The sequence below is a fragment of the Dromiciops gliroides genome, chromosome 3 (genome assembly GCF_019393635.1).
Source record: "Dromiciops gliroides isolate mDroGli1 chromosome 3, mDroGli1.pri, whole genome shotgun sequence".
NCBI lineage: Eukaryota > Metazoa > Chordata > Mammalia > Microbiotheria > Microbiotheriidae > Dromiciops > Dromiciops gliroides.
This window is the reverse complement of record NC_057863.1, coordinates 158305676-158331538: the sequence shown is the minus strand read 5'-3', so window position 1 is coordinate 158331538 and position 25863 is coordinate 158305676. Positions and strand designations below refer to the sequence as shown.

Here is a 25863-nt window from a genome sequence, read left to right as displayed (position 1 = left end):
AGCAGATGATTAGCTTGCCATATTTGGTGGGAAAGTTGATTATCAAGGATGGGGTAGAACAGGGAAAGTGAGTGTTAGAAGCTACTTAGTGTACAACATGATGGCAGGAAGGAAAGTGAAGGATTGGTATTAAGACAGGGGTGAGGAATTACAGTCTGGAGGTGATTAGAAAGAGAAAGATCCTGAGGCCACAAGCTTTGGGAGTAGAAGGGGAACCCCCCCCCAAAACCGCAGGGGATAACAAGGAAGGCAGCGCCTTATTATTTAAGGTAGAGAACGGGAAGTGTGGGAACTGGAAATGTAGTAACAATCGATAAACAAACAAGAACCACTGTGTGATTAATCCACATGGCAGAGAGAAGGCTGGTGTTGAAGTCAGAAAGACCAGGGCTTCAGTCCTGCCTCCCAAATAGATTAGTTGTGTGACCGTGGGTACGGGTCACTTACCCTCTCAGTGGTCAAGGCAACTCTAAGACTGTGAATCACATGAGAGTTGCCAATCTGTATTAATGGAAGTGGAAGTTCCCTACATTGATGAAATAATAGGTTCTGACCAAAATAGTCTTGTGTGCAGATGTTGATAATGTTGCTTCAGATTCTCTAAGATCCTGATTTTCAGGTTAAGTCTTATTTATTAAGATAGCTGGGAACTTAGAGGAGACATTCTTTCTGCTTTTATGATGAAACGGTTATAAATTCTTTGACTGTGTGCACAAACAGAACATACGGTGTGAACACGTATTGTACTTTTTTTTTTTGAGAAAGAAGTACAACACTAAATGGGTGCCCCTTGCAAATGAATCTTGATTGCTTTTGTACTGTCCACATGTGAATATGCTCAGTGACTTGGCCTCAGACCTCTCCCTTAGCTTTACTTTTTCTTATTATTCTGCTAATGACTAATGGGCTTTAAGCCAGAGGGGCCCAGAGTTCTTTGGGCCCCACTAGGTCGGAGGCACTGCACTGATACTTATGAACCCTGGAATCTGGCCTTAGTAACACATTTATTTCCTTCTTTCAGGATATAGCTACTATTAACTAGACAGTGCTAGAGTGAACAAGAGCTCTCGCCAACCCTTTTCTCCCATAAGGCTCTTTCAAAGAGAGACAGTTAGCCTGACAAACATTTCTGTATTTCATTCTTCAAAGCCTAAGAGGAAGCTTTCTTCAGATGGAGTCAATTCTATGTGAAAAATACTAAAAAGGTAAAACATTTTGAACTTTATTATGATGAGCATCACATACCTAAACTTGTATCAATTCGATACATTTCTGCTCACTGTGCAGATGACAAATGGTGTTGCATTTCCCCCCCACCCCCACCCCGTGTTTTGTATCTGGTAAAGATACCTCTTCATTTTCAGTCCTCCCCTCCCCTTCCATTCTCATTTTCTTTCCAACCCTGATTTCTGTTTTCTCTTCTTAACGTTGTCTAATTCTGAAATGCTATCCATATCCTTTCTACTGCCCTGGGGTGACCCTCTGGGATGCCAAGCATCTCCGTGTGGCTGTCAGGAAGCCACACTGCTACAGAGGCTAATGCTGGTGGTGCAGCCGGGGACAATCAGTCTAGGTTTTCAGCAGGCAAACAAATGCTTAGCCCAAGAATGAGACCAAAAAGGTGGGCCAGAGTTCCTCACCTCCACTTCCTGAAAATAACGGATAGTCTATTCACAAATCCATCACGTCAACTATAAAGTACTCTGATCCAGCAGGTCATTCAATCTGCAGAGCCTGGCTGGATGCCTTTAGGCTGGTTTTTTTTTTTTTAGCTTTATTGTCATTCTTTTGCGGTCTGAATCACTTCCCCATTAAGGATCTACTTTGGATTTTCAAGGGAGAGTTAACACCAGATCCTTTTTTTTCAGAGCTTTTTCATTGTTTCAGAGACTCTTCTAGGCCCTTTTAATGAGTAGCTTTTCCTGGAAGACGTGGGGAGAAAGGCCTAGAAAATTTGCCCTGGGTTGGTAATAATGAGGAGTGTATGACTCAGTGCTTCTACTCTCCCCTGGTTAGTCCCTAGTTAATACAATTTATAATAGATATATAAATCATACTTCTGGTATCCAGGTGGTATTGGGCGTGGCCTGAACAGCCCTTTAGGCTTAAAAATAAATTTGAGAAAAAATAATACAATTAAAAAAAACTTTTACAAAGAATAATCTGATATGTCCTTATTGAAATAACATTACTCCCTTTCCCCTTTAAGATTATTATTGAAATCAAAAGATTATGTGAGATAATGTACTAAAATAAAAATAGCATGTCTTACAACAGCCTCCATTTTGGCATTGAGCTGCTGCATAAGTTTGTACTCTCTCTCAGCGTTGTATACATAAGATGTAACAAATTCTTTACTGTTAATTCCCAAAACCAAGAAAAAGACCCAGTCTTTCAAAATGAAGATAAAAAAGAACATGCCAGCTAATTCAATGGCAAAATTATTTTCAGAGAGTATAATCATAACAATCTTGGGGTTTAAGGGCATGAGAACAGCAGGGCATACCTACCCTTCACCCAACATTATAACTTAGTTTTTGTAGACATGGCTTTGTTGCCTTGGATTCATTTGGTAAAGACTTTTCAATGTCATCCAGGAGGCGGATGCTGCCTCTGTTCCTCAGATATCAAGCAACCACATCAGCCAAATTCCTTAGGCTCATCAATGCTGCAGTAGGAAGTTGGTGGCTACATTAAGGTCATTATTTGAAGCTCTCAGGGCCTCCAAGGCGTCCACCCTAGAAAATCCCATCTCCATGAGTCGAGCAACCTGAAATAGAAAGCAATGCAAAAATACTCTTTATCAGTGCGCAAAAGACAAAAATCGACCTATTTTCCCACAGGCTAGTACTCGGATTTATTAAAAGGAACTAAAGAAAAAGTTAAAAGGAACTGAAGAAATCCTAACTGTCCAGAAAATCATTGGGCATGTTTCTATACGCTGTAAACTATACACAAGGTATTTTTCCCATACAAGGAGGGGGAGTGGAGGAAGCGGGGAAGACACAGGTATTTTAGAGATCTCTGCAAAGAAAGAACTTTACTTTGTAGAATTTTATAATGGTCTGTTTATACAGGTTTAAACAGAAAGGAGAATTTGTCCCAGTGTTGACAACTAACCACATTTTCTTACAAAACTTTCTTTCTTTTTCAATGCTCTTACTAGAAGAGGGAGGGTATCTCTACTAGGTACTAATGGAAGCCAGTGGCACCAAACCCATGGTGGGTAAGCAGAACGTGGTACATAGATGGAAATGTATACAGCTTTCTGTGTTTACACAGGCACTTTCTGTGTATAAATGCATTCATTCCAATGACTGTGCGTTCTGTGTTTGGAACTCATTTTCCTGTGAATATATATCACTAACAGTGTTTAGAGCCTCAAGCCTGTTGAGCAAGAAACTTAAGGCATTTTGCTAAGCACTAGGGGACAAAGAAAGGCCAAAACAAGGCTGGGCCTCCAGCAGCTCCTGTTCTCACAGCGGTGTGGGGTGACAGTGAACAAGCAGCTATGTCCATACAAGACACGTGCAGGGAGTGGGACCAGGAAAACTTTCCTGCAGAAGGTGGGTTGGGATTTTGGCTGACACTTCAATGAAGCGGAAGGTAGGAGGTGGAAGTGAGGGGGGAGCATTCCAGGCATGGGAGGGCTGCCAGCGGACGTGCGGGCAGGTGATGGAGTAACTGGTGTGAAGAACAGCAAGGATGCCAGTGTTGCAGGATCACAGAGTCCATGGAGAGGTATAAAGTGTGAAAGGGATGAGAAGATGGGGGAGGGCTCAGCTATGAAAAACTTTTAAAAGCCATAAATTGTTTCCATTTGACTTGGGGGGGGGTGTCATATAAATGGCTTACAGTGTTTAATCTATTCCAGAATATGTCTGAAATACTGTACTTCAGCAGAAAGAGAGGGGAAAATGCTCACAAAGAGGCCGTTATCTCCATCTTTGCCACTCCATCTTCACTCGCCAGCACACCCGGCCTTGAGAACATGGTCTACCACTGTAATGCTCCATTACCTACCACCCAAGAATCACTGGCTTCCCAGATTTCCCACAGCTCCTACGCCTGTGAGTCCCATTCCCTGGAAAAGTGCAATGACCCTATCCCTTCTCTCATCTTCTTAAGCTGCTGAATGTCAATGGAGAAAGCCATGGATTCTTCTTATTACTTTCACCAGAGAGCCACGATGAATACATAAAAACAGAAAACAGCAGATCTCCACTCCTCTCCCCCCACAAATATTATAATCTGATATGGGAGATGTAGCTTGAACACAAACAGATAAAATATAAGAAGAATGCCACGGGCAAGGTGGTTGTGGACCAAAAAAAAAAAAAAAAGCAGGGATGTACACATGTTTGGTTCCTTTAAGACTCAGCTGTACACAGTAGGACTTAGCATGTATTAAAAATTCCAGTCACCCTATTGTTTCCTTGCTCCAAGCAAGCTTCTGTTAGCATAGGTTTATTATTTTCAAGCTATACTATGGTGTTAAAGGTCTGACACCTGAGATACAAGAAATTTAAATAGCAGACAGTGAGTCAGGTCTGACAGAAACAACCACTAAACAGACACATAGATAAAGTAGAAATGGGATACCAGGAAATTATATAAGAAAGGTTATCTTGAACTTGACACAGGACAAAGAAGTGGTGACTTTTGCAATTTCATCATACTTTAAAGTCCACAAAGGTTTTACTGGTGACACACCTTGTCTCTGAACTCTTAGATCATGGATATCTTTCATCATTTGCCTGAAAAGCTCATTCACTCTCATTATTTTTTGTAACCTTTACTGGCCATTCATCTAATAACATTTATTGAGTTACTGTTAGTTTTTTTTTTATGACAAAAGACACCATTTTGAAAAACTGAAGAATGACCTTCTTATGTATTTCTTTTTTTTGGGGGGGGGGAGGTGGGCCAATGGGGGTTAAGTGACTTGCCCAGGGTCACACAGCTAGTGTCAAGTATCTGAGGCCAGATTTGAACTCAGGTCCTCCTGACTTCAGGGCTGGTGCTCTATCCACTGCACCACCTAGCTGCCCCTCTTATGTATTTCTAATGAAAGACTGCAATCCTAGTTCAGGCTGTCACCACCTCTTGCTTAGACTCTTGTAATAGCCAGTTCCAATTAAGTTTCTTGCCCTCAAGTCTTTGCCCTCTCTACATCAACCTCCACATGGCTGCTAAAGTGAAATTCTTGAAACACAGGTCTGACCACGTCATCTTGGCTCCCTCTTGTCCTCTCAGATCAAACACAAACTCTTCTGGTTGGCGTTCAAACTCTTTTATGATCTTGGCATTTCCAGGTTTACTACGTGTTACTTCCCTTCCTGCATTCTACCTTTGAGTCAAACTGACCTATCTGCTGCGCTTTCATCACACTTTCCCTCCCACCTCTGGGTCTCTGCATAGGTGTATGTCTCCCACCTAGATGACAATTCTTTTCTTTTCTTTTCTTTTCTTTTTTTTTGCGGGGCAATGGGGGTTAAGTGACTTTCCCAGGGTCACACAGCTAGTAAGTGTCAAGTGTCTGAGGCCGGATTTGAACTCAGGTACTCCTGAATCCAGGGCCGGTGCTTTATCCACTGCGCCACCTAGCTGTCCCCTAGATGACAATTCTTAATCACCCCCCCCCCCAATCCCTCCTTTCCCTCAAAATTGAGCTCAAGTTCGATCTCCTACAAGAGGCCTTTTCAGACTTCCCCCAGACAGGGGCGCCCCCTTCCCTAGAAATCACCTTGGATTGACTTTTTTTTTTTCCCTTCTCATATTTACTTTGAGCATATTTTATGTACATTTTGTTTTTGTTTGTTTGTTTTGCAGGGCAATGGGGTTAAGTGACTTGCCCAGGGTCACACAGCTAGTTAAGTGTCAAGTGTCTGAGGCTGGATTTGAACTCAGGTCCTCCTGAATCCAGGGCAGGTGCTCTATCCACTACGCCACCTAGCTGCCCCTACATTTTGTTTTTATGTCTATTTCATGTGGGTACCTCAATGGCGCAGTGGATAGTGCTGGGCCTGGAGTCAGGAACACCTGAATTCAAAGCTGGCCTCAGACACTTCCTGGCTATATGAGCCTGGGCAAGTCACTTTACCCGGTCTGCCTCAGTTTCCTCAGTAAAAAGAGCTGGAGAAGGAAGCAGCAAACCACTCCAGTATCTTTGCCTAGAAAACTCCAAAAGGGTCACAGAAAGTCAGACATGACTGAAAATGAGTAAACGTTAACAACAAAATATTTTATGTATTTATGTGTACATGTTGTTTCCCATGATGGATTACAGAATCTTCAAGAATAAAAGCGGTTTCATTTTTAGCTCTGAATGCTACCTACCAATTGTGTCTAAGAATATTATCCTTTGTAAGAGGATCACTTAAAAGTAGGACTAAAAAAAGTTCTGCTGCTGCCTCAATAGTTTCTGAATACAACATACTTTTTATCTTAGTTACTTCCAGAATGTACCCATTTTTGATTGTTTTTACTCAATGAAAAAAATGTAAATATATTTAGTTGGTCTCAGTCAAAAAGTTGTAAGAAAAGTTTGTAGGAAGATCCATTAAAGATTATACTCATTTCTTTTTTCCAAATATACAATTATTTCCGGTCTTTTTACTTTAGCCATTGATATCATGGCAATAGAAAACACATCTGTTACTTGATCAGCTAAACTGCAATGTGTTATAAATGACTAAAATAACAATTTTATTAAAACAATTTATTGGTACTAAAGGCCACACCCCACAAGATCAAACTTCAAAACAAAGGGAAATTTTTAATTTAAAAAATACAAATCTATTTCACTGGAAGAAATATATCAGGGTACGGTTTTAAATCAATGTCAAAGGAATGTGTTAAGGATAAAATGAAACAGTTTGCATAACATTTTGGATTTCCCAATAGTTGCATATTGTATATATAATTTTTGGATTTAATAATAGTTAAATAGGAGGGCAAATGCCGTGTATTCCCAAGAAGCGTCATATCGACTAAACTTACTGTAGCCTACTTAAAAATCTAGAACCTCCCCCCAAGAAACCTCATATGTACTCACTATAGCCTTTTCACCTCATTTCCAAGCACACTGAGCACTTCTTCCAGTTGTGCACTAGGGGGACTCTTCTCTCTAAAAATTCTTATCACACAAGCTTCCTTTTTAATATAAGAAGCTTTTGGTTTAAGAAATATTTTTCCTTTAGCTCATTTAAGCAAAACCTACTATTGTTTCTCAAATGTCTAGGGGCCCATGGTTAATACTGTGTTTATTTACCACCCCTCCCCCCTTTCATTTAAAAAAGCAAAAAACAAAAAACACCTAACCATCAACATTTACACATCTCCAACTCCTGTCTTTAAGGGCAGAAATCCAGTCCAGAAAGAGATAAGAAACCAGGCTTGAGGGATGTGAGGGAAGGGCTTGGGTACTGTTGTAACACTAAATTCTACCTTTACAGAAAAAAACCCACTGAGATGAAAACACAGCGATAGAAGTATGTAGGGTGCCCCACAGGGAGCACGCTGCGACAACATCAGCTGCTTTTCAACCAAGTACACCTCAGCCACAGGCATTCAATGCACCCCCTGCAGGACCCAATAGAGATCAGCAATGTGGTTCAGTGACTCAAGGTATGTGAAATCTCCAGAACAGGTGCTGTTACAGGAGCAGCATCAGTGACATTTGAAAAGGTTCTCTGAGAGAACAAGATGAAGTCGGTGCTACTCACAACATGCTTTGCAAAGAAAGAGACCTTACTGGAAGGGTTCAAGAGACACACAGACACAGACACAAATCCACACCAGGGTTCTGTCTGTTTTTAATCCAATTTTGTGTGAAGAGAAACAGTCACCTGATTGTTTCTTAACAAGACTCTTTCTTGATTGTTAACCAAAGGGAGCCTGTTTGTGCTGTTCTTTTCCCATATGAATTAAACCCTTTTCCCTTCCTTGCTCTTCTGTACAAATGACACAAGGGCATGGGTTCTATCATGGCTTATAACTTCTCCTAGGGAAGATTCCTTGTCTTTTTTATGTTGTTTTCATTTCAGCCTGTGGTTTGTCTAGCTTCCCTTTAGCTTAAATGCGTCAAATGCCAGTGTGTTTTTAGGGTTCTTACTTCTCCAATTTCTAACGCATGCAGATGCTGCTGCTGTCTTTATCCCTGCCTACTACCTCCAACCTCAGCCCATTTTGTGTGGTCCACTAACGTCAGACAAACTTCTAGGTTCATCTACTTGCAGCAGCTCTTGGCAACCTCCTTGGCAATTGTCTGGTCCTTCTGAAAAGCTCTGGTTCTCTCTTTCCTCTGTTACTACCCCTACACGGTCATCTAGACTGGTAGCACTTCCCTCCTTGCAAACACCCTGGGGTCACTACTGATGCAAGAATACTGTGCACCAAGCTCCATGTGATCTTATTCTTTCTCTGAACAACTATCACGACATTTGTTTTGGTCTCACAGCACTTAGCACTTCTGTGGTCTGGTCACCCTCTCTTTGTTTCATGCCTCTGTCCCACCTTTCTTTGCCAACCTGACTGCATGTTCCTTAAGGGTGTGAACTCTATTTTTCTTCTTTGTAACCCTGACAACACCTCACAGAGTGTTGTACAAATAGCAGAGCCTCAAAAGTTTGTTGGTCGATTGTGGATTGAAAACCAAACCCTCTTGTTGTGATGGAAAGATGTGTGTGTGTATCTTCCCATCTGATCTCATAAAACTTTATACTACTCTTAATAAACTTAAATTCTAATTTCAATTATATTCATCTGTATTCTTAGCACCCTCTACTATACTATAAGCTTCTTGAGGGCAGGAGCTCTATCTCTCTTTTGTTTTTTTGCGGGGCAATGAGGGTTAAGTGACTTGCCCAAGGTCACACAGCTAGTAAGTGTCAAGTGTCTGAGGCCAGATTTAAACTCAGGTCCTCCTGAATCCAGGGCCAGTGCTTTATCCACTGCGACACCTAGCTGCCCAAGCTCTATCTTTTTTAACTTTGCCTTTGACCCAGTGCCTAATACTGAAGAAACATTTCTGGAATGGATACTTCTTAGGAGTAGTACCATTTCTTTTTTTTTTCTTTCTTTTTTTTCTTTCTTTCTTTCTTTTTTTTTTTTAGTGAGGCAATTGGGGTTAAGTGACTTGCCCAGGGTCACACAGCTAGTAAGTGTTAAGTGTCTGAGGCTGGATTTGAACTCAGGTCCTCCTGACTCCAGGGCCGGTGCTCTATCCACTGCGCCACCTAGCTGCCCAGTAGTACCATTTCTAGGGCGGTAGAGCTGAAGATGAAATGGAATGGACACCTAGACTCTCTGGAGTCAATTAGCAGGAGAAAAGAGATCACATAATGACTATGACTTTGTACCCGCCTCTTTTCTCCTCCTACTTCTTAGGTGTGAGTGTATGCATGTTTGTGTACATATGTTGTTTTAGGTCAGAAATTCTTAACCTGGGGTCTGTGAATATTTTGATAACTATGTTTCAATATAATTGGTTTCCTTTGTAAACCTATGCATTTTACCTTATGCATTTAAAAACACTCTGAGAAGGGGTTCATAGGCTTCATCTATGACAAAGAGTCTCTGGGATAACAAAAAAACAAACAAAACCCCCCTAATCAACCAACCAAAAAAAAGGCCAAATAGCCTTGTTCCAGGTGGTATGGAAACTTAGCTGAGTTTTCTGTCAATGCTGGCAGGGTTTTCTGAATTGGGAAGAAAGAAGAAAGTATAAAACTACAGAACACTGTAGAATTACAGACTCTCGGTATTAGAAGAGACATCAGAAGCCATTTATTCTAACCCTACACCTTCCTTAATAGCGATGCCCCCAAAACATGGTTAACAAATAGTCACACAGTTTCTCCTTGGAGACCTCCAGGGATGTGGAACTCATTGCTTCCCAAAGCAGCCCACGTTCTGCTTATGCACTGTGTTAATTCCTAGAAATATTTCTTTATCTTGAGTTTAAATCTGATTTATGGAAACCTCTACTCATAGCTCCTACTTCTGTCTTCTAGGAGTCTTTCACATGAGAGCTCTTGAAATGCGTGAAGCTAGCTGTCTCCACTAAATCTTCTCTTCTCCATTCTAAAGCTTTCCAATTCCTTCAGCTGACCCTCAGATATCAAGGGATTTCACTACTCACCATTCTAGTCACTATTGTTTCCCAGTGCTCCAGTTTCTCATTGCCTTTCCTAAAATGAGATGCTCCAAAATGAATATAATATTTGAGATGCTGCAGGACCAGGGTAGAGTAGAACTATCGATAGCTTTGTCCTAGATGCTCTGTGTTCCTATTAACGTGCACCAAGACTATATTAATATTCCTGGACTGTTGACTCATTCTGCTTTGGCGTCGTCATCGTCGTCGTCTTCTTCTTCCTTCTTTTTCCCCCCACTTTTTTGTGGGGCAATGAGGGTTAAGTGACTTGCCCAGGGTCACACAGCTAGTAAGTGTCAAGTGTCTGAGGCCGGATTTGAACTCAGGTCCTCCTGACTCCAGGGCTGGTGCTTTATCAACTGTACCACCTAGCTGCCCCTTTACTCTGCTCTGAATCCTCAAGAACCACTAGGTCCTTTTCTAGCAACTATTGCTAAGCTATGTCCTCTTAAGTCTGTACGTGCACTGTTGACTTTTTTTGGAACTACCGTTCAACCTTTTAAACCTGCCATCCAGTATATCAATTTGCCCTCCTGACTTCTCAGAATTGGTAGATTTCTTAAGCACACTGTGCCTCCATCCGAGTTACTGACGGACCATGGCCTCATTCCAAAGACAACTCCAGGGGAACCTCAGTCCAGAGAAATCTCAATCCATCAGTCACTAATCTTTGGGTCTGGTCATTTGACCACTTCCTAATCTATCCAACTGTACAGATCGTGGCTCTGTTTTTTCACCCTGTCTCCAAGGATATCAAAAGGTCTGGCTCTCACTAAGAGATCTCTGAGAAATCAGCACTTCTCCTAGTTGTAATAGAGAGCTTTGGAGGTCCCTTGCAACTCTAACATTCTATGATTCACCAAGCTAACAGTCTGAAGACTCTACTCCCATTCCTTTTTTGAAAACTGGGACAATATCTATCCAATTCCAATCTTGAAGAGTTTCTCCTATTTTCCATAATCTTTTTTTTTTGGGGGGGAGGACAATGAGGGTTAAGTGACTTTCCCAAGGTCACACAGCTAGTAAGTGTCAAGTTTCTGAGGCTCGATTTGAACTTAGGTCATCCTGAATCTAGGGCTGGTGCTTTATCCACTGCGCCACCTAGCTTCCCCCTCCATAATCTTTTCAAAGATTTCTATCAGTGGCTCTGCAGTAACACCTGCCAGCTCTTTTAGTATGTTAGGATGGGCCTGGTGACTTCACCTTATCAAAGGAAATTTTAAAATATCTCTCTACTTTAATCTTGAGTTTCAACTCTATTAACTATTTTTCTTTTGTCCTTTCCAGTCCAAAGATTATTCTTTTTGGCAGAGAAATTAAAAGACTAGCCAATATCTCTCAGTCTGTGACAGAAGTGGAAACTGAACCTAGTCTGATTACACATCAGATGCTTTTTTCACTACGTTAGTGATACATAAAGTATCGCCACCAGGCTACTGAATTGTAATGCTAGTCAAATGATGATGCCGTCTCTCATGTGCTCCTTCATCTCCTCCTTCCTTCACCTTGAAACTACTCCATAGGGCTTTATTCAGACTCTTTGCTGTCCATTCTCAGAGGATGAGGTGATCTTCCTCCTTGCCAAGGGTACCTTGTGCCTCTTTCTCATTCCCCATTCCCTCCCATCTCCTGTAGGCCCTGGCTCTATCAATCATTCCCTCTTTCATCTTTTAATCTCTCTGTCACTACAGGCTCTTTTATTTACACCTACTGCCATACTGTATGTTCTTAAATTATCAGTTTATCTTGCTCCTTGATTGCTAAACCTTTCAATGCTTGCTGTATCTACTTCCCTACCACTTACTCAACTTCTTGCAATATGACTTCCATTCTCACCATGCTGGTGAAAACTGTTCTCTCAAAGGTCACAATAACCTCCAAATTTCCCAATCTAATGGCCTTTTGACAAATGACATCTTTTTTAACATTTCTGCAGCATCTGATACTCCTGACTATTCTCCTACTTCTCTGCCCATATGACTTCCATCACATCACCATTATCTTGGTCTATCTGGTTCTGTCTTATTCATTGGTTCATTTTTCTCCTCCAACTCTATAAGCATGGGATGCCCCCAAAGCTATCTCTATACTTTGATGAGCTCATCTTCTTCCATGGTGTCAAGTATTACCTCTAGGTAAGTATTTCCAGCTCTCTTCTCTTCCTCAGGCTTCATTTTCCTCTTTCCAGTTGCCTCCTAGACATCTCCATTTGGTATGTCTGAATACCTCAAACTTAATATGTCTAAAAACAAACTTCTCTTCCCCACAAAAACTCCCCTTCCTCTGCAGCTGTGGTTAATTCAGTCGATAGCACCCCTATCCTCTAAGCTCCACAAGGTCTAATCCATCTTGGATTGATTCTACCTCTATAACCACCCATCTCATTGATTCTACCACCACCATCACATTCACCTATGCCCAGTTTTCCATTCATGCTTCCACCACTTTCATTCATGATCCCAGGCCTACCTGACTATACTTTTCCCCCTAGAACTTCTTTTGTGTGTGTGTTTAAAAATTATGTTTTATCTTGCCCACTAGTCTATAGTCTGCTTGGGAGAGGGAACTTTTATTATTTTGTTCTTCATATACATAGTGCCTTATTTATGGTAGGTGTGTAAGAAATGTTTGTTATGTAACTGACATTGCTGAATTAAAGAAAAGACAACTTCTCTTAGGACAGCTGGGCCTCAAATTAAAGTATACGGGGGGAGAAGAACAAGCACATTTGCCTTGAGACCATGTACCCAGAGCACAACTATTATTGGGTAGGGAAAGATTCCTGGAAAAGAAGAGTTTTAAGGGGCATCCCAGAGTGTGTAATGATGGTGTCCAGGAATCCAGGAGTCCTGAAACATCATTGGCATGCCACCGAGCAGGGAGAGAAGACATCCACATTGTGGAGACTGGGGAAAAATCTCAGTGGAGAACACAAGTGTACAGTTCCCCATCCTACCCTCTGCTTATGGAGGGGTCCATACCTTTCCTATTAAGAGTCATGAATTTGGAATGGTTTGAGACTCAAACTCTTTTTGGGAAATGGGGAGTGACACTAATAATCCCTAGGAAAGAAGGCTAAGATTGTTTGCTGTTGTATTACTATTACTTCTTTTGTGAATAAATATTTTTTTCTGTTTCAGTGTTGTTCCTTGCCTGGGTTTGGTTAATATAATGGGCAACTGAATTTCTAAACCTTTGTTAATAATAATAATACCTTTATATGTGCCAGGAACTATGCTAAGTGCTTTTTTTTTTTGGTGGGTTTTTTTTTCTTTTTTTTTTTTTAGTGAGGCAATTGGGGTTAAGTGACTTTCCCAGGGTCACACAGCTAGTAAGTGTTAAGTGTCTGAGGCTGGATTTGAACTCAGGTACTCCTGACTCCAGGGCCAGTGCTCTATCCACTGCGCCATCTAGCTGCCCCCTATGCTAAGTGCTTTTTAATTATTATCCCATTTGATCCTCACAACAACAGGGGAGGTAGGTGCTATTATCATCTCTATTTTGCAGTTGAGGAAACTGAGACAAACAGCAGTTAAGTGACTTCTGTAGGGTCACAGCTAATAAGTGTCTAAGACCGGATTTGTTTTTTGTTTTTTAGTGAGGCAATTGGGGTTAAGTGACTTGCCCAGGGTCACACAGCTAGTAAGTGTTATGTGTCTGAGGCCGGATTTGAACTCAGGTACTCCTGACTCCAGGGCCGGTGCTCTATCCACTGTGCCACCTAGCTGTCCCCTAAGACCAGATTTGAACTCAGGTCTTCCTGACTTCAGGCTTGGTACTCTATCCACTGTGCTACCTAGCTGCCCCGCTGTTAGCTGGGTAGAGGCAAAAAATGAACTAGGAAAGTTATTTCCTGCTGAGAATCCCCCATGATATGAACTCCAATTGAAGAAGGCCCAGGAATTTTTGAACAAAGATAGCTTTGATTGACTTTCTAATAGCCAAAGAATGGAAGGACTGTTTGTCAGCCGGTCAACAAGCATTTATTAATATATGCTAGGCAACTTACTAAGTGCTATGTATACAAAGAGAAATAAAAACAATTTCTCCCCTCAAGGACTTTATATTTTAATGGTGGTGAGAGGGTGGGTAGGGGACTGTGTAAATAATTATATATATATTCAAATTTAGTATGAGGGCCATTGTGTGAGATTTAGGATATGCCCAAAAAACAAAAAATCCACCCCACAATGACTCCCAATATTTTTGAGGCTGGGCACAGAAAGCTGTTCGCTCTGAGATGAAGAGCATTCTGGGTGAGTCTGGTATCAACTAGTGAAGACTGGTAAAGAACTTTTCCACCATAGCAAAGATTCTCAATGATTTCAGCCATGGATGTAATTTGAGAACTATAAGCAGCAGAAGAAAAAGGGATAAAATGGCCTAGACTAGTAGTGTCAAACTCAGTGGTCTCAAACCGACTTAGAATGTTGTGTCGTATTTGTTATTGTTGTTGTTAAACATTTCCTAATTACATTTTAATCTGTTTTAGGTGGCTCTTGGAAGTTTTGTCAGGGCATGACCCTGAGTTTGGCACCTCTGGCCTACACCTTCTGGTACAATTTAGAGACCAATGGGACAAAGCCTTTAAAGATGTGGTTAGTGTATTTCACGTATGCACCAGAGATGGCTTTAGCTCACTCACTGGAGACAATCCTTTGTTACCTACTAAAACTAGCAGGGATAACTCACTCTTTTCATAGATTGTGTTGGGTCAGTTAGTGCTTTTTAAGACCTTTCAATCTATGGCTATGAAAATTCTGTGATAATTTTGCACACTTTGCACAAGAGAAAATTCTGGATCTGTTGCAGAGTAAATGCTAGTGGCCCAGAATGACATTAACATAGGAAATGTGAGAAAGGTGCTTGGTGCCTTCAATAGAGAGTGCGAGCTAACTGTATCATTTACACGTTACCTTCATTTGGTCCTCGTATGCATAGAATCAAAAGATTTCACAGTAGCAAAGACAGAATGTGAGAAGTAATTTTCAGTACATGGCTTTCCTGCCAGGATCCATTTTGACTGAATTGAGATCTTGAGAGTAAACTACTCAAGAAGGTTTGTAACTTGAAAGGAATAAAAATGCTTAGAAATATACCAAACCATCCTCAAGGAGATTTTTTAATTACATAATACTGCAAGTGTTAAAGACACTGAGGCCTGAGAATAACCAGTGCGTGGCCTTTAGGAATGACACCATCCATTCTACTCTACTCCTGTTAATGTTTGGGTGAGGACTGATGGCTGCCCAAGGTGAGGGAACTGACAGCCCAGCTGGAGCTTCATCTCCGAAGAGTTCAGGGAGGTAAAAATAATGGTATCTTACTCAAGTTCAGTGCTATGAATGGCTGCCAGGGTCTAGAGACCTGCTACAAAATCTGGGTGCCCAGTGAAACACTCAAGGTAGCAGCAGACCAGTGAAGAATCCCCAAGAGATTTACTAGTAGTTGGAAGACCAGGTATTATGCTAGTCTACAGTAGCTGGTACCACTAGGTACTCTACTAACCTTGGAGAAGGCTCAGCACTCTGCAAAGATAACAATTGCTGTCAAGAGAGGGATTAAGTGGGTTCTCCAATGAACAGGAAACGAGGAGCAAGAAAAAGTTGAGGCATCAAGCTTGGATAGTAAACATCTGATGACAGGCCCAAATGAGGAGGATCCAGATGAGGTTCCAGACAAAGAAGAATCTGCACACTGGTATCTCTTGGGTAATGGGGTAGTTTCCCAAGACTGCCTTAGCTTGAGGGAGAGACCTGTGCCCAGACTAGTGTGAAAGCTAGTTAAATCTAGAGGCTTTCCCTTTCTTGCTTCATACAGTGAGGCAGGTCTCTCTGATGGTTCCAAGGGAACAAAGGCCACTTATAAAACCTTACTACTGAGGTTCTACCTAAAGGTAAACATTGAGAAAATGATACTGGAGGCTTGCTGGGTAGAACCTGTCAGGGCTTCCTTCCTATAACAGACAGTGTGTTTTTCAAGGAACAGTCTAGCTGAGAATGGAGAGTCATATCACCAATACACTGGCCATGCAGTGATGAATTTTTTGGTCATTGCAACTCATGAAAAAAGAAAATACAAAATGGACCTCAATCCTATTAACCTCGTCCTATCTGCAGTGACAGCTGCAACGTATGCTAATAATCACACAGTTTTTCAACCATTTATAAACTTTAATTTAACAGCTGGTGCTCTAAATATGAGATCCTTGTCAAGTGACCAAAGAGTGGATATGCTATTAAAGGAGCTGAATAATATAAAGTTTTAATATTCTTGTGAAGGAAGCTGAAGCTAAATGAAAGGATGGATCACAAGTATTCTTTGGAGAGGTGAAGAAAGGTTTGGGCAGAATAGGTTTTAGGATACATCCAAAGACAACATTGTATTACGGTATATTTGAAAATTTTGTATTGAAGTGATGAGGATGAGCATTTGCGAAAAGACCACCAGGAAAAAAACCAAAAACCGCTACCTATGCATCAGCATCAGTTGCTGAGGATCGAGAAGCAGAGAAATTCTACCCTCAAAATGAAATCAACACATCCTCTGATACTTGGTGACTTCAATGGAAAAGTGGGAAGAGGCAGTGAGATCTACAGGAAAGTATGCTTCAGGAAAAAGGAACGAGAGAGGCCAAAGACTTGTAGCTTATGTAGAAGCCTCACGTCTTTATGTCACAGATACTTTTTTTTTTAAGTGAGGCAATGGGGGTTAAGTGACTTGCCCAGGGTCACACAGCTAGTAAGTGTTGTGTCTGAGGCCAGATTTGAACTCAGGTACTCCTGAATCCAGGGCCAATGCTTCAACCACTGCGCCATCTAGCTGCCCCTACAGATACTTTCTTAAAAAAAAAAAAAAGATCTGGTAAGCACTGGATATGGCAAGCACCATTACAAAAAATGAAACAGATTCTATTTTAACAGACAGGAAAAGACCTTATTGATGTGGGAGTTATCTCTGGATCAGAGACTGTTTAGCTATCTATGTATGGTCAGAATACTCACTTGTCAGGGCAAAGATCAAAATGAGCAAAAAGACAGCAAAAGAATAATAACGAGAAAAAAGATACCATGTAATAATTGAAACAACTTAATTCTGAACTATTTAAAGTAACTGCCAGTTTAAAAAAATGGGGAATGGACATCAGAAATTACTTTGGCACCAGTTATAATAATATTATACAGTCTAGATAGAAATCTATTGCCACAAGAAGATGATTAGAAGAACCCAGAAAGTGCCTTAAACAGCAAATAACTAATTTTGTGGCCAAATGGAAAAAAGTTCCAAGGGCAATACCAGTTTCTAATATAAACTTATTGATTTCTTTTCTTTTCTTTTTTTTTTTTTGTGGGGCAATGAAAGTTAAGTGACTTGCCCAGGGTCACACAGCTAGTAAGTGTCAAGTGTCTGAGGCTGGATTTGAACTCAAGTCCTCCTGAATCCAGAGCCAGTGCTTTATCCACTGCGTCACCTACCTGCCCCCTAAACTTATTGATAAAACCTTATGAAGAAGGATAATGGACAATTATGTAAGGTATCATTTCAAAAAGGAGAGAGAAGCAGTGGAGGATTAAAAACAGTTTAAGTAGTTTGACAAGACATCCATTTAAGCAAAATCAACCTAAGCAAAGGGTCTTTAAGGAGAGGAATTGAAAGAGGACAACGAACAGAAGAAAAATTGAAAAGATCTGTACAGGTCAGTATAACAAACGTTTTACCATCAAGGACATGAAACTATTACTATACGTGGGCCCTAACATCACAGTGATGGATATGCTTACAGGGAGGGAGATGTGGTACTAAAGAAAAGGAATACAGGAGGAGTCAGAAACATGAGTAGGCTGACATGAAAATATCTGGAGGGGAAGATGCAAAAGACAAAAAAAATCTAGGGATTTCTTAATACAAAAAAAAGAGAAAATATTAACAATGACTGTCACATATTAAGGGTTCCTTAATCTGTTAATGAATTAAGGTAATGAGCAAGCCTTCACAAGCGATCATCAGCCATGGATCATATCTTTGCCATTTCTTAAATGACTGAAGGATGTAGAGAATACAAATTCCTATTGTGCTTGTTGTTGATTATGAAAAGGTATTTGATTTGGTAGAGCAAAATGCTTCCTTAAACGATTTTCCTACACACTTTCATTCATATTTCAAAATCATTCAAGATTCTTTGAAAGGAATGACAACAGGGGCAGCTAGATGGTGCAGTGGATAGAGCACCGGCCCTGGATTCAGGAGGACCTGAGTTCAAATCCGGCCTCAGACACTTAACAATTACTAGCTGTGTGACCCTAGGCAAGTCACTTAACCCCAACTGCCTCACACACACACACACACACACACACAAAAAGAAAAAAGAAAAAGAAAGAAAAAGAAAGGAATGACAACAGAAATAAGTCAAGTCAACAAGCATTTATTAAATGCCTATTATGGACAAGGCACTGTTCTAATCAGTAAGGATACAAAAAAGACAAAAACAATTCCTGCCCCCAAGGAGTCAACCATCTAATGGAGGGGACAACAAGCAAGTAGCTATGTACAAACAAGATTATATATAAGCCAAACTGGAGATAATCTCAGAGGGAAGGCATGAGCATTTAGGAGGACTGGGCAAGGTTACTTGCAGAAGATTTAAGCTGAAGGAAGGGATTTTAGTTGAGATTTGAAAGAAGCAAAGGAAGCCAAGAGGCAGAAATGAGAGAGGGAGAACTGCAAGCTCAGGAGACAGTCAGTAAAAAGGCCCAGGATGGAAGATGAAGTATCTTGCATGATGTGGAGGGGAGTAAGGTGTGAGAAGATTTGATAGGTAGGTAGACTTTAAAAGTCAAACAGAGGGTTTTACATTTGATCTTTGGCTCTTCTGATGATAGGGAGCCCATAGAGTTTACTGAATAGGGCAGTGGCATGGTTTGATTTGTGCTTCAGGAAGATCACTTTGATGTATGAGTGAAGGACAGACAGGAATGGGGTCAGATTTGAGGCAGGGAGACCAACCAGAAGGCAACTACAGAAGTCTAGGTGTGAAGTGATGAGGGTTTGCAGCAGCGTGGTGGCAATGTCAGAGGAGAGTAGAGGGTGTATGAGAGAGGATGTGAAAATAACCCTGTTCACTGACCAAATCAATGAGCAGAAATACCAGACAAGGCACAAATTAAGCAGATATATATACCTGACAAAGGTGTCTGTCAGTGTGAAGGAGGAGACCCAGCACAGAGTCCAAGTTGAAGAAGGATTCTTTATAGATAGCAAAATGCTCCAGATGTTTGTGTTTATGGATGACATTGTGCTGATTGCATCAAACTCTGAAACACCACAGATCTATCCCAGAAGAAATCCATAAACCCCCCAAAGAGTTTGGCCTGACCATCCACACAGGAAAGATCAAGTGGATGAAGGCTGTCTATTGCCCAAGTTATGACACTTTTGTGGACAAGTTACAGAGCTTATCCATTAATATGCACATCTGAGACAGATATTCGGTACAGATGGCCAAAGAGTTGGGCCCAAAGATAAACAAGAGGACAGTGAATTGGACTGCCTTCTAGAATAATAAAGCTGCTCTAATGATTCCAATTTTCCAATGGAAACAGAGGCCCATCTTTTAAAGAGCAACATTTTGCTGCTGTTGCTTTATCATAACAAGCTGTGACGTATAAGTCTTGAAGATTTGAAAATGAATATGACACAGAAGGCAACAGAAAGGCTCATGTTGGGTGACAGCAGGCTGCAATATGTAATTTCAAAGTGATGAACTTCAAAGATAAGCAACCATAAAAGATGTCATTGAGAGATGTATAATAGGAAGACAAAATGGCCTGGCAATGTGGTAAAGACAAGGAATGATGGACTGAAAGCAAGAGCCTTCCACTGGTATCCTCACAATGTTGGGAGACAGTACAGATAAGCTGCAATTTGTATCACTGGAGAGAACTTCCATTTCTGTGATTGAGTATTGATAAACTGAAACACATGTAGAAGAGGAGGATCAAGTTGCTGAAGGCATTTGAAATTACACAGAGGGGAGTACAATTACTATCTTCCAGTATTTGAAAAGGTACCATGTGTGGAAGGAGTATACTTATTCTGTGTGACTCTAGAATGCAGAACAGGGAGAGAGACTTTAGATCAATAAAAGGAAGGACTTTATAATAATAAGAATTGCCTAAAAATGGAATGGGCTGCTTTCAAAGCCAGATGAATAGACACTTTACAGGATCTGGTCCCGGTGATTTTTGAGGCTCCTTTAAGCTCTGGGATTCTATGGATTTATGGCTTGTTAGCGCGATCATATTTTAACTCTTACCTTTAAAAACAAACAAGTCTTTTAAGAAGAAAGTTTTGAATAAAACAGCTTTTTCTCACTTATTTTCTTCTTTTTTCACAACAGGTCTCAGAATCAATGTCAATGCAAACTGACAACGATGAGCTCATCCTGTTATTCTGACAGGATGAAGAAAAGTGTCAAAAAACAACCAGGTAATCCTCAATAGGCCCATGCATATACATGTCTGTATATACTACGCATAGGTAATGATGTCATTTTTGGACACATTAGGAAAAGTGACAAAACCAAAAATCTTTCGCCTCTATAAAGTGTATTATCTTTGCAACGGCTCCTATCAAGACTATGACTCATAGTTTATATATCAAACAAGCAGTGAGATAACGGACCTCCTTTTCTTCTTGCCTTGTGGCTGAATAATGTGCCACTTTTTCCCCCCTAAAGGGCACCTTTCTTGCTACCACTAAAAGTTTTGTGACAGTAGAGAATTTCCATTAGGAAACTTACCCCCAAACCAAGTAATCTGTTACTATGACTTATATGATACATTTCCTGGGTCTAAGAGACTCTTCATACAGAGCAAAAATCTGCCCAAGGCTCCATAATCTTGTTTTTACTAATGTTTCTGAGTGATTGAAATGATTGTCTGAGGTGCATAGTAATAAAGCATGGGGATGGGGAGGATTTACTGGTTAACATTAGTAGACTACCCTCTCCCCATCAAATCAACAGATAAAGTCTTGGGCAAGATTGTTCTTGCAGAGGGTGAGTAAACAATCAATCTATCGATCTATCAATCAAGAAAATTTAAAATAAGGTTTTCCCTCTCAGACCTCACCTTCAAGGTACTTATATGGGGGAAATGGGTAAGGGTGGCATATACCACTTTCAGAAATAAACAAATACAGAAATAAAGAAAATAAATACACTGTAATAGGAAAAGAAGAGAGCACAAGTAAGTCAATTGCCTTCAGCTCTCCATAACCTGCACACCAAGACCCTAACATTTTAGTCCTGGATGTGGTTATAGGGAATAAAGGGTTATACACTAAAGCAAATGAAGCTATGACAAGCCATACCAGCTCAGCCCTATACAACCAAGATCCCTGGACCAACCCAAGACCAAAGCTCAATTCAGGGTGGGGGTGGGAGGCAAGGAGGTTAGAAAGGGTAAGGAAATCATATCAGCTAAAATTCTTTTACTGTTTCAGAGTCAAAAGTTGCTTTCCCTAGCAACCACTCTCCCTTCTCCCACTCCCATTCACTTCATTCCTAACCTTCCTTCCAATAGTAATAAACTTTACTTCGTATTAGACTTTTTTCCTGTCACATTCCTTCCGTCTTTTTGCAAACATGGAGATGAGAGACTGCTTCCCTGGTGGCACTCTCTAGTACTTGGTCCGCCTTCTCTCATGATTCTCCCCTGGCAAAACACACTGGGACAAAAGGCAGAGTAGACATATTCAGCCCCTCCCCCTGCGACCCACTCCTCTGTACCCTCAAGCAGCCCCTTTCTCCTTTCCTTATCTTCATTATCCTAACTCTTCTCCACTGGCTCCTTTCCTACAACTTAAAAACATGCTCATCCTTAAAAACAAAAACAAAACCCCAAACTTCCTTTGACTCTACCATCCTTTCAAGTTACCATCTTACAACTCCTCCTCATGGCCCACACCTAGAAAAGACTGGTTCCACATTCTGTGTCTCTACTTTCTCACTTTCCATTCACTTTTCAACCCCTTGTGATTCTCCAATTCTGCTGTTGCCGTTTACTTGCATCTGACTCTTTGTGACTCCATGGACCATAATAGCACATCAACACTGTCCATGGAGTTTCCTTGGCAAGGATACTGGAGTGGTTTGCCATTTCTGGCTCCTGTGGATTAAGGCAAACAGAAGTCAAGTGACTTGCTGAGGGTCACACAGCTAATAAGTGTTGTAACGATTGGAATGATGCCACCTGCTGGAGAGCTACTGTAGGAAAGCGCCACCATGAGAAGGCGTCTGAGGGCAAGCCATGCAGCTTTTCTTTGGCGTCAGGAAGTGACATTTGCTTGTGGGAGGAAGAGGGGGCGAGGCTGGCTCTCTTGCTCTTTTTTTTGCCAGGATTCTCATGGAGAGTGGAGCAGGAGAACTGTAGCTCCCTTAGATAGACAGCTGAATCTAGGCCCCTTTCTCTTTCTCTTCACCAAATTCTTATTCTCCTTAATAAATGCTTAAAAGTCTAACTCTTGCTAAAGCTTATAATTTATTGGTGACCACTCATTAGATATTTTAGACAGACTAGCTAGAATTTTAGCCCCTTACAGTGTCACATTTGAGGCCATATTTGAATTCAGGTCTTCCTGACTCTAGGCATAGCACTCTATCCACCGAGCCACCTGGCTGCCTCTTTTCCTATTCTACCTACCATTTGACAAAAACCACTCTCCTGAGGCTTTGGCAATCTTTTAACTGCTAAGCCCCAAAGGTCTCTTCTCAGTCCTCATTCTTCTAGACTTCTCTAAGAAATTTCAAATTGATGATCATCCCCTCCTGTACACTCTCCTTTTCCGGGCTTTGGTGACTACTTTTTCCTCATCCTCCACTCATCTGTCTGACTTCTTCTTAAATCTCCTTTGATGAATCATCAAGAAGGTCCCACCTTTAGGCATGGGTATAGTTTAGGTCTTCAAGTTGGCCCTGCTTCTCTTTTTCCTCTATACTCACTCTTTTTTTTTTTTTTTTTAGTGAGGCAATTGGGGTTAAGTGACTTGCCCAGGGTCACACAGCTAGTAAGTGTTAAGTGTCTGAGACCGGATTTGAACTCAGGTACTCCTGACTCCAGGGCTGGTGCTCCATCCACTGCGCCACCTAGCTGCCCTATACTCACTCTTGGTGATCTCATCACCTCCCATGGGTTCAAACATCACCTCTAAGCAGATGAGTCCCAAATCTACATACATGGTCCTCATCTCTCTCCTGACCCAGTGCTGTCTCACCAATAGATTCTTGGTTGTTTCCACCTGGGTGCCCTAATTATCTTTCCCCTTGTACCCACCCTTCCTCTTAACTTTCTTATGTCTTGTTGAGAGCACAACCATCCTCCCAGTCACCGAGTTTTACAACCTAGGAGTCACCGGTGACTCTTAACTCTCCCTGGTCCTCTTGATTCCAGTTTCTTAGTATTTCTCACATTTGTCTCCTTCTCTCTACTCATGTAACAAACATCCTGGTCCAGACCCTCATCACCTTTTGTTTGGACAACTGCAACAGCCTCCTAACTGGTGTCCCTACCTCCAGTCTCTTCTCTTTGTCTTATACTCACAGCTGCCAAAATGATCATCTTAAAGCACGGGTCAGACCATGTCACTCCCCTCCCTCAAGAAGTTACACTGGTTCCCTATTATTTCCCTATATTGCCTAATGCCTTTGCTTAACATAAAAGGCAAGGGCTACCATCTTATTACTTTTTTATTCCTGCCCCCTCCCACCTCCTACCTCCCACTGGAGGGAAAAACAACAGGAAGAAGAAAATCAAAAGTCAAGCAAAATATCTAACTAATATTTGCAGATTGTTTTCACATTCTGCATACAATGTTCCAGCCAAACTGTGCACAGCACCTTGCCTCCTACCTTTGGACAGGTTGCCTGCCATGCCAGGACTGCCCTCCCCCTCTTTCCCCAACTCCCTCTCTGCCTTTCAGAATTCCAGTTCACTTCAGGACTCAGCTCCCTAAGCAGGCCCTTCCTGATCTCCTAAGCTGGTTGTGTTGTCACCCTGTGAAATTACTCCATGTAGGAGCTGTATTTACTTATTTGTGGATATGTGGTTTCCTCCTAGTAGAAGCAAAGATCCTAAGAGAGATTTTTGTTTTTCTTTCCCTAGCACCGTCCCTGGACTATATTAAATACATAATAAATGCTTACTGAATTAGAGAAAGCAGTTTCTTTTTGCAGCAGTTTTTACAGTCTAGTCTAAAAGTAACCAAGGATGCTGGCAATGACAGGATAGGACAGACGTGTCAAATTTACTGTCTGCAGCCCTCAGAATTCCTGAGTATGGCCCAAACTAGATTAAAATGTAATTGAGAAAGGTTAGCAAAACAAATAAAAATACAATGTGTTTTTTTTCTAAGTACCCCCATTGGTGTTAGACACCACTGGCATAGGATAGGATTCAGGTTCCAGATAAGATGTCAAAATCTGCCCTATGTGCCACACTGTTGATTCAAAGACTAGCTTCTCCAATTAAGATCTACTTTGGTACCTGGGGATGTGATAGAAACAGAAATGTAGGTAAAAGTTCCTTGGGCTTACTCTGCACAGTGACTATCAAAACAGCACAGAGGGAAGGGAATATCAAAGTACTAATTGTGATAATGGTCTACAATAGTTGTAGACTATTTTTTTCAGCCAAACACAATTAAAAATTTATCAAGCTGTTCCCAAACTTGCCAGCACACATCAAGAGTCCAAACTGCAATTCAAGGAGCTACTGTTTGGGTTTTTTAAAAATTTGATCAAGATTCCCACATTTTACTTTCAGGTGCTGAAAATCACTTTCCCTCCATAGGGGTGCACTCAATCTAAGATTACCTGCTCCTCAGAAACCTCATGAGGAGGTGCTGCTACTTCTTGTTCAGACTGTCGAACATCTCGAGCATTTGCATTCCGCCTCTGACGTATATGAGGAAAAAATCGATTCCAATTAATCCTACCACCCTAAAAAAGAGATCATACATATACTGTTATAATACAAAAATGAACAAGGACATCTTACTATATTTAGACTGTTTCCTTCACAAATCCAAACAAAATGGAAAATTAAGAAATATATAGTATCATATTTACCTTCATGCAAGGAATAAAAATTCTAGAGTGATATAGTCTATTTTTCAATCAGCATGACATGGTTACAAAGAATAATATCACTCAATAGGTAATTTACAATGAGCTATCTAATATGGTTTTAGAATTCAGTTAGAAACATAAACTCACACATTTATATTTTTAGCTCCTCTATCTATTGACTCTGTTCCCTGCTCAACCTTACTGTTAGTGGTCTAGGCCTTGGTTGTGGTCAGGAGAAAGGGACAAAAATTTAAAGGAGGCCTGGGTTGCTATGAAAAAGACACAGGTACAGATAATCAGGAGTACTGTAATTTTCTTTAGCAGTTTTTGAAAATTTATACTATTACTGCTTCCATTTTTTTACTTGGAAAGTAAATTCTAATCTCTGTATATGATTCAAATTTTGGTACATATGTAGCTGATTAGTAGGCCAAAAGAGCTTAGAAACTCTATCAGCCAGAAAACACTCAATCTTGTCAAGCAAATGGAAATGAGAGCCAACATTGTTTCAGAGTACAGACTCATTTCAAAACATTATGGAACTTGGTTGAACGTTTCTACATCTTGCTTGTATCCTGAA

At 40.9% G+C, this 25863-nt stretch overlaps 1 protein-coding gene across 1 annotated transcript in view; it reads right to left on the bottom strand.

Annotated features, from left to right (window-relative positions):
- Positions 1-1356: 1356 nt before the first annotated feature.
- Positions 1357-25863, bottom strand: part of UBAC2 (UBA domain containing 2) — a 271053-nt gene continuing 246546 nt past the window's right edge. Inside the window, exons 8-9 of the mRNA XM_043995830.1 lie at positions 25029-25154; positions 1357-2770 (exon numbers count right to left, since the gene is read on the bottom strand). Coding sequence (XP_043851765.1) covers positions 2663-2770; positions 25029-25154 — 234 coding nt within the window. The 3' untranslated portion in view covers positions 1357-2662. The remainder of the gene's footprint in view (positions 2771-25028; positions 25155-25863) is intronic.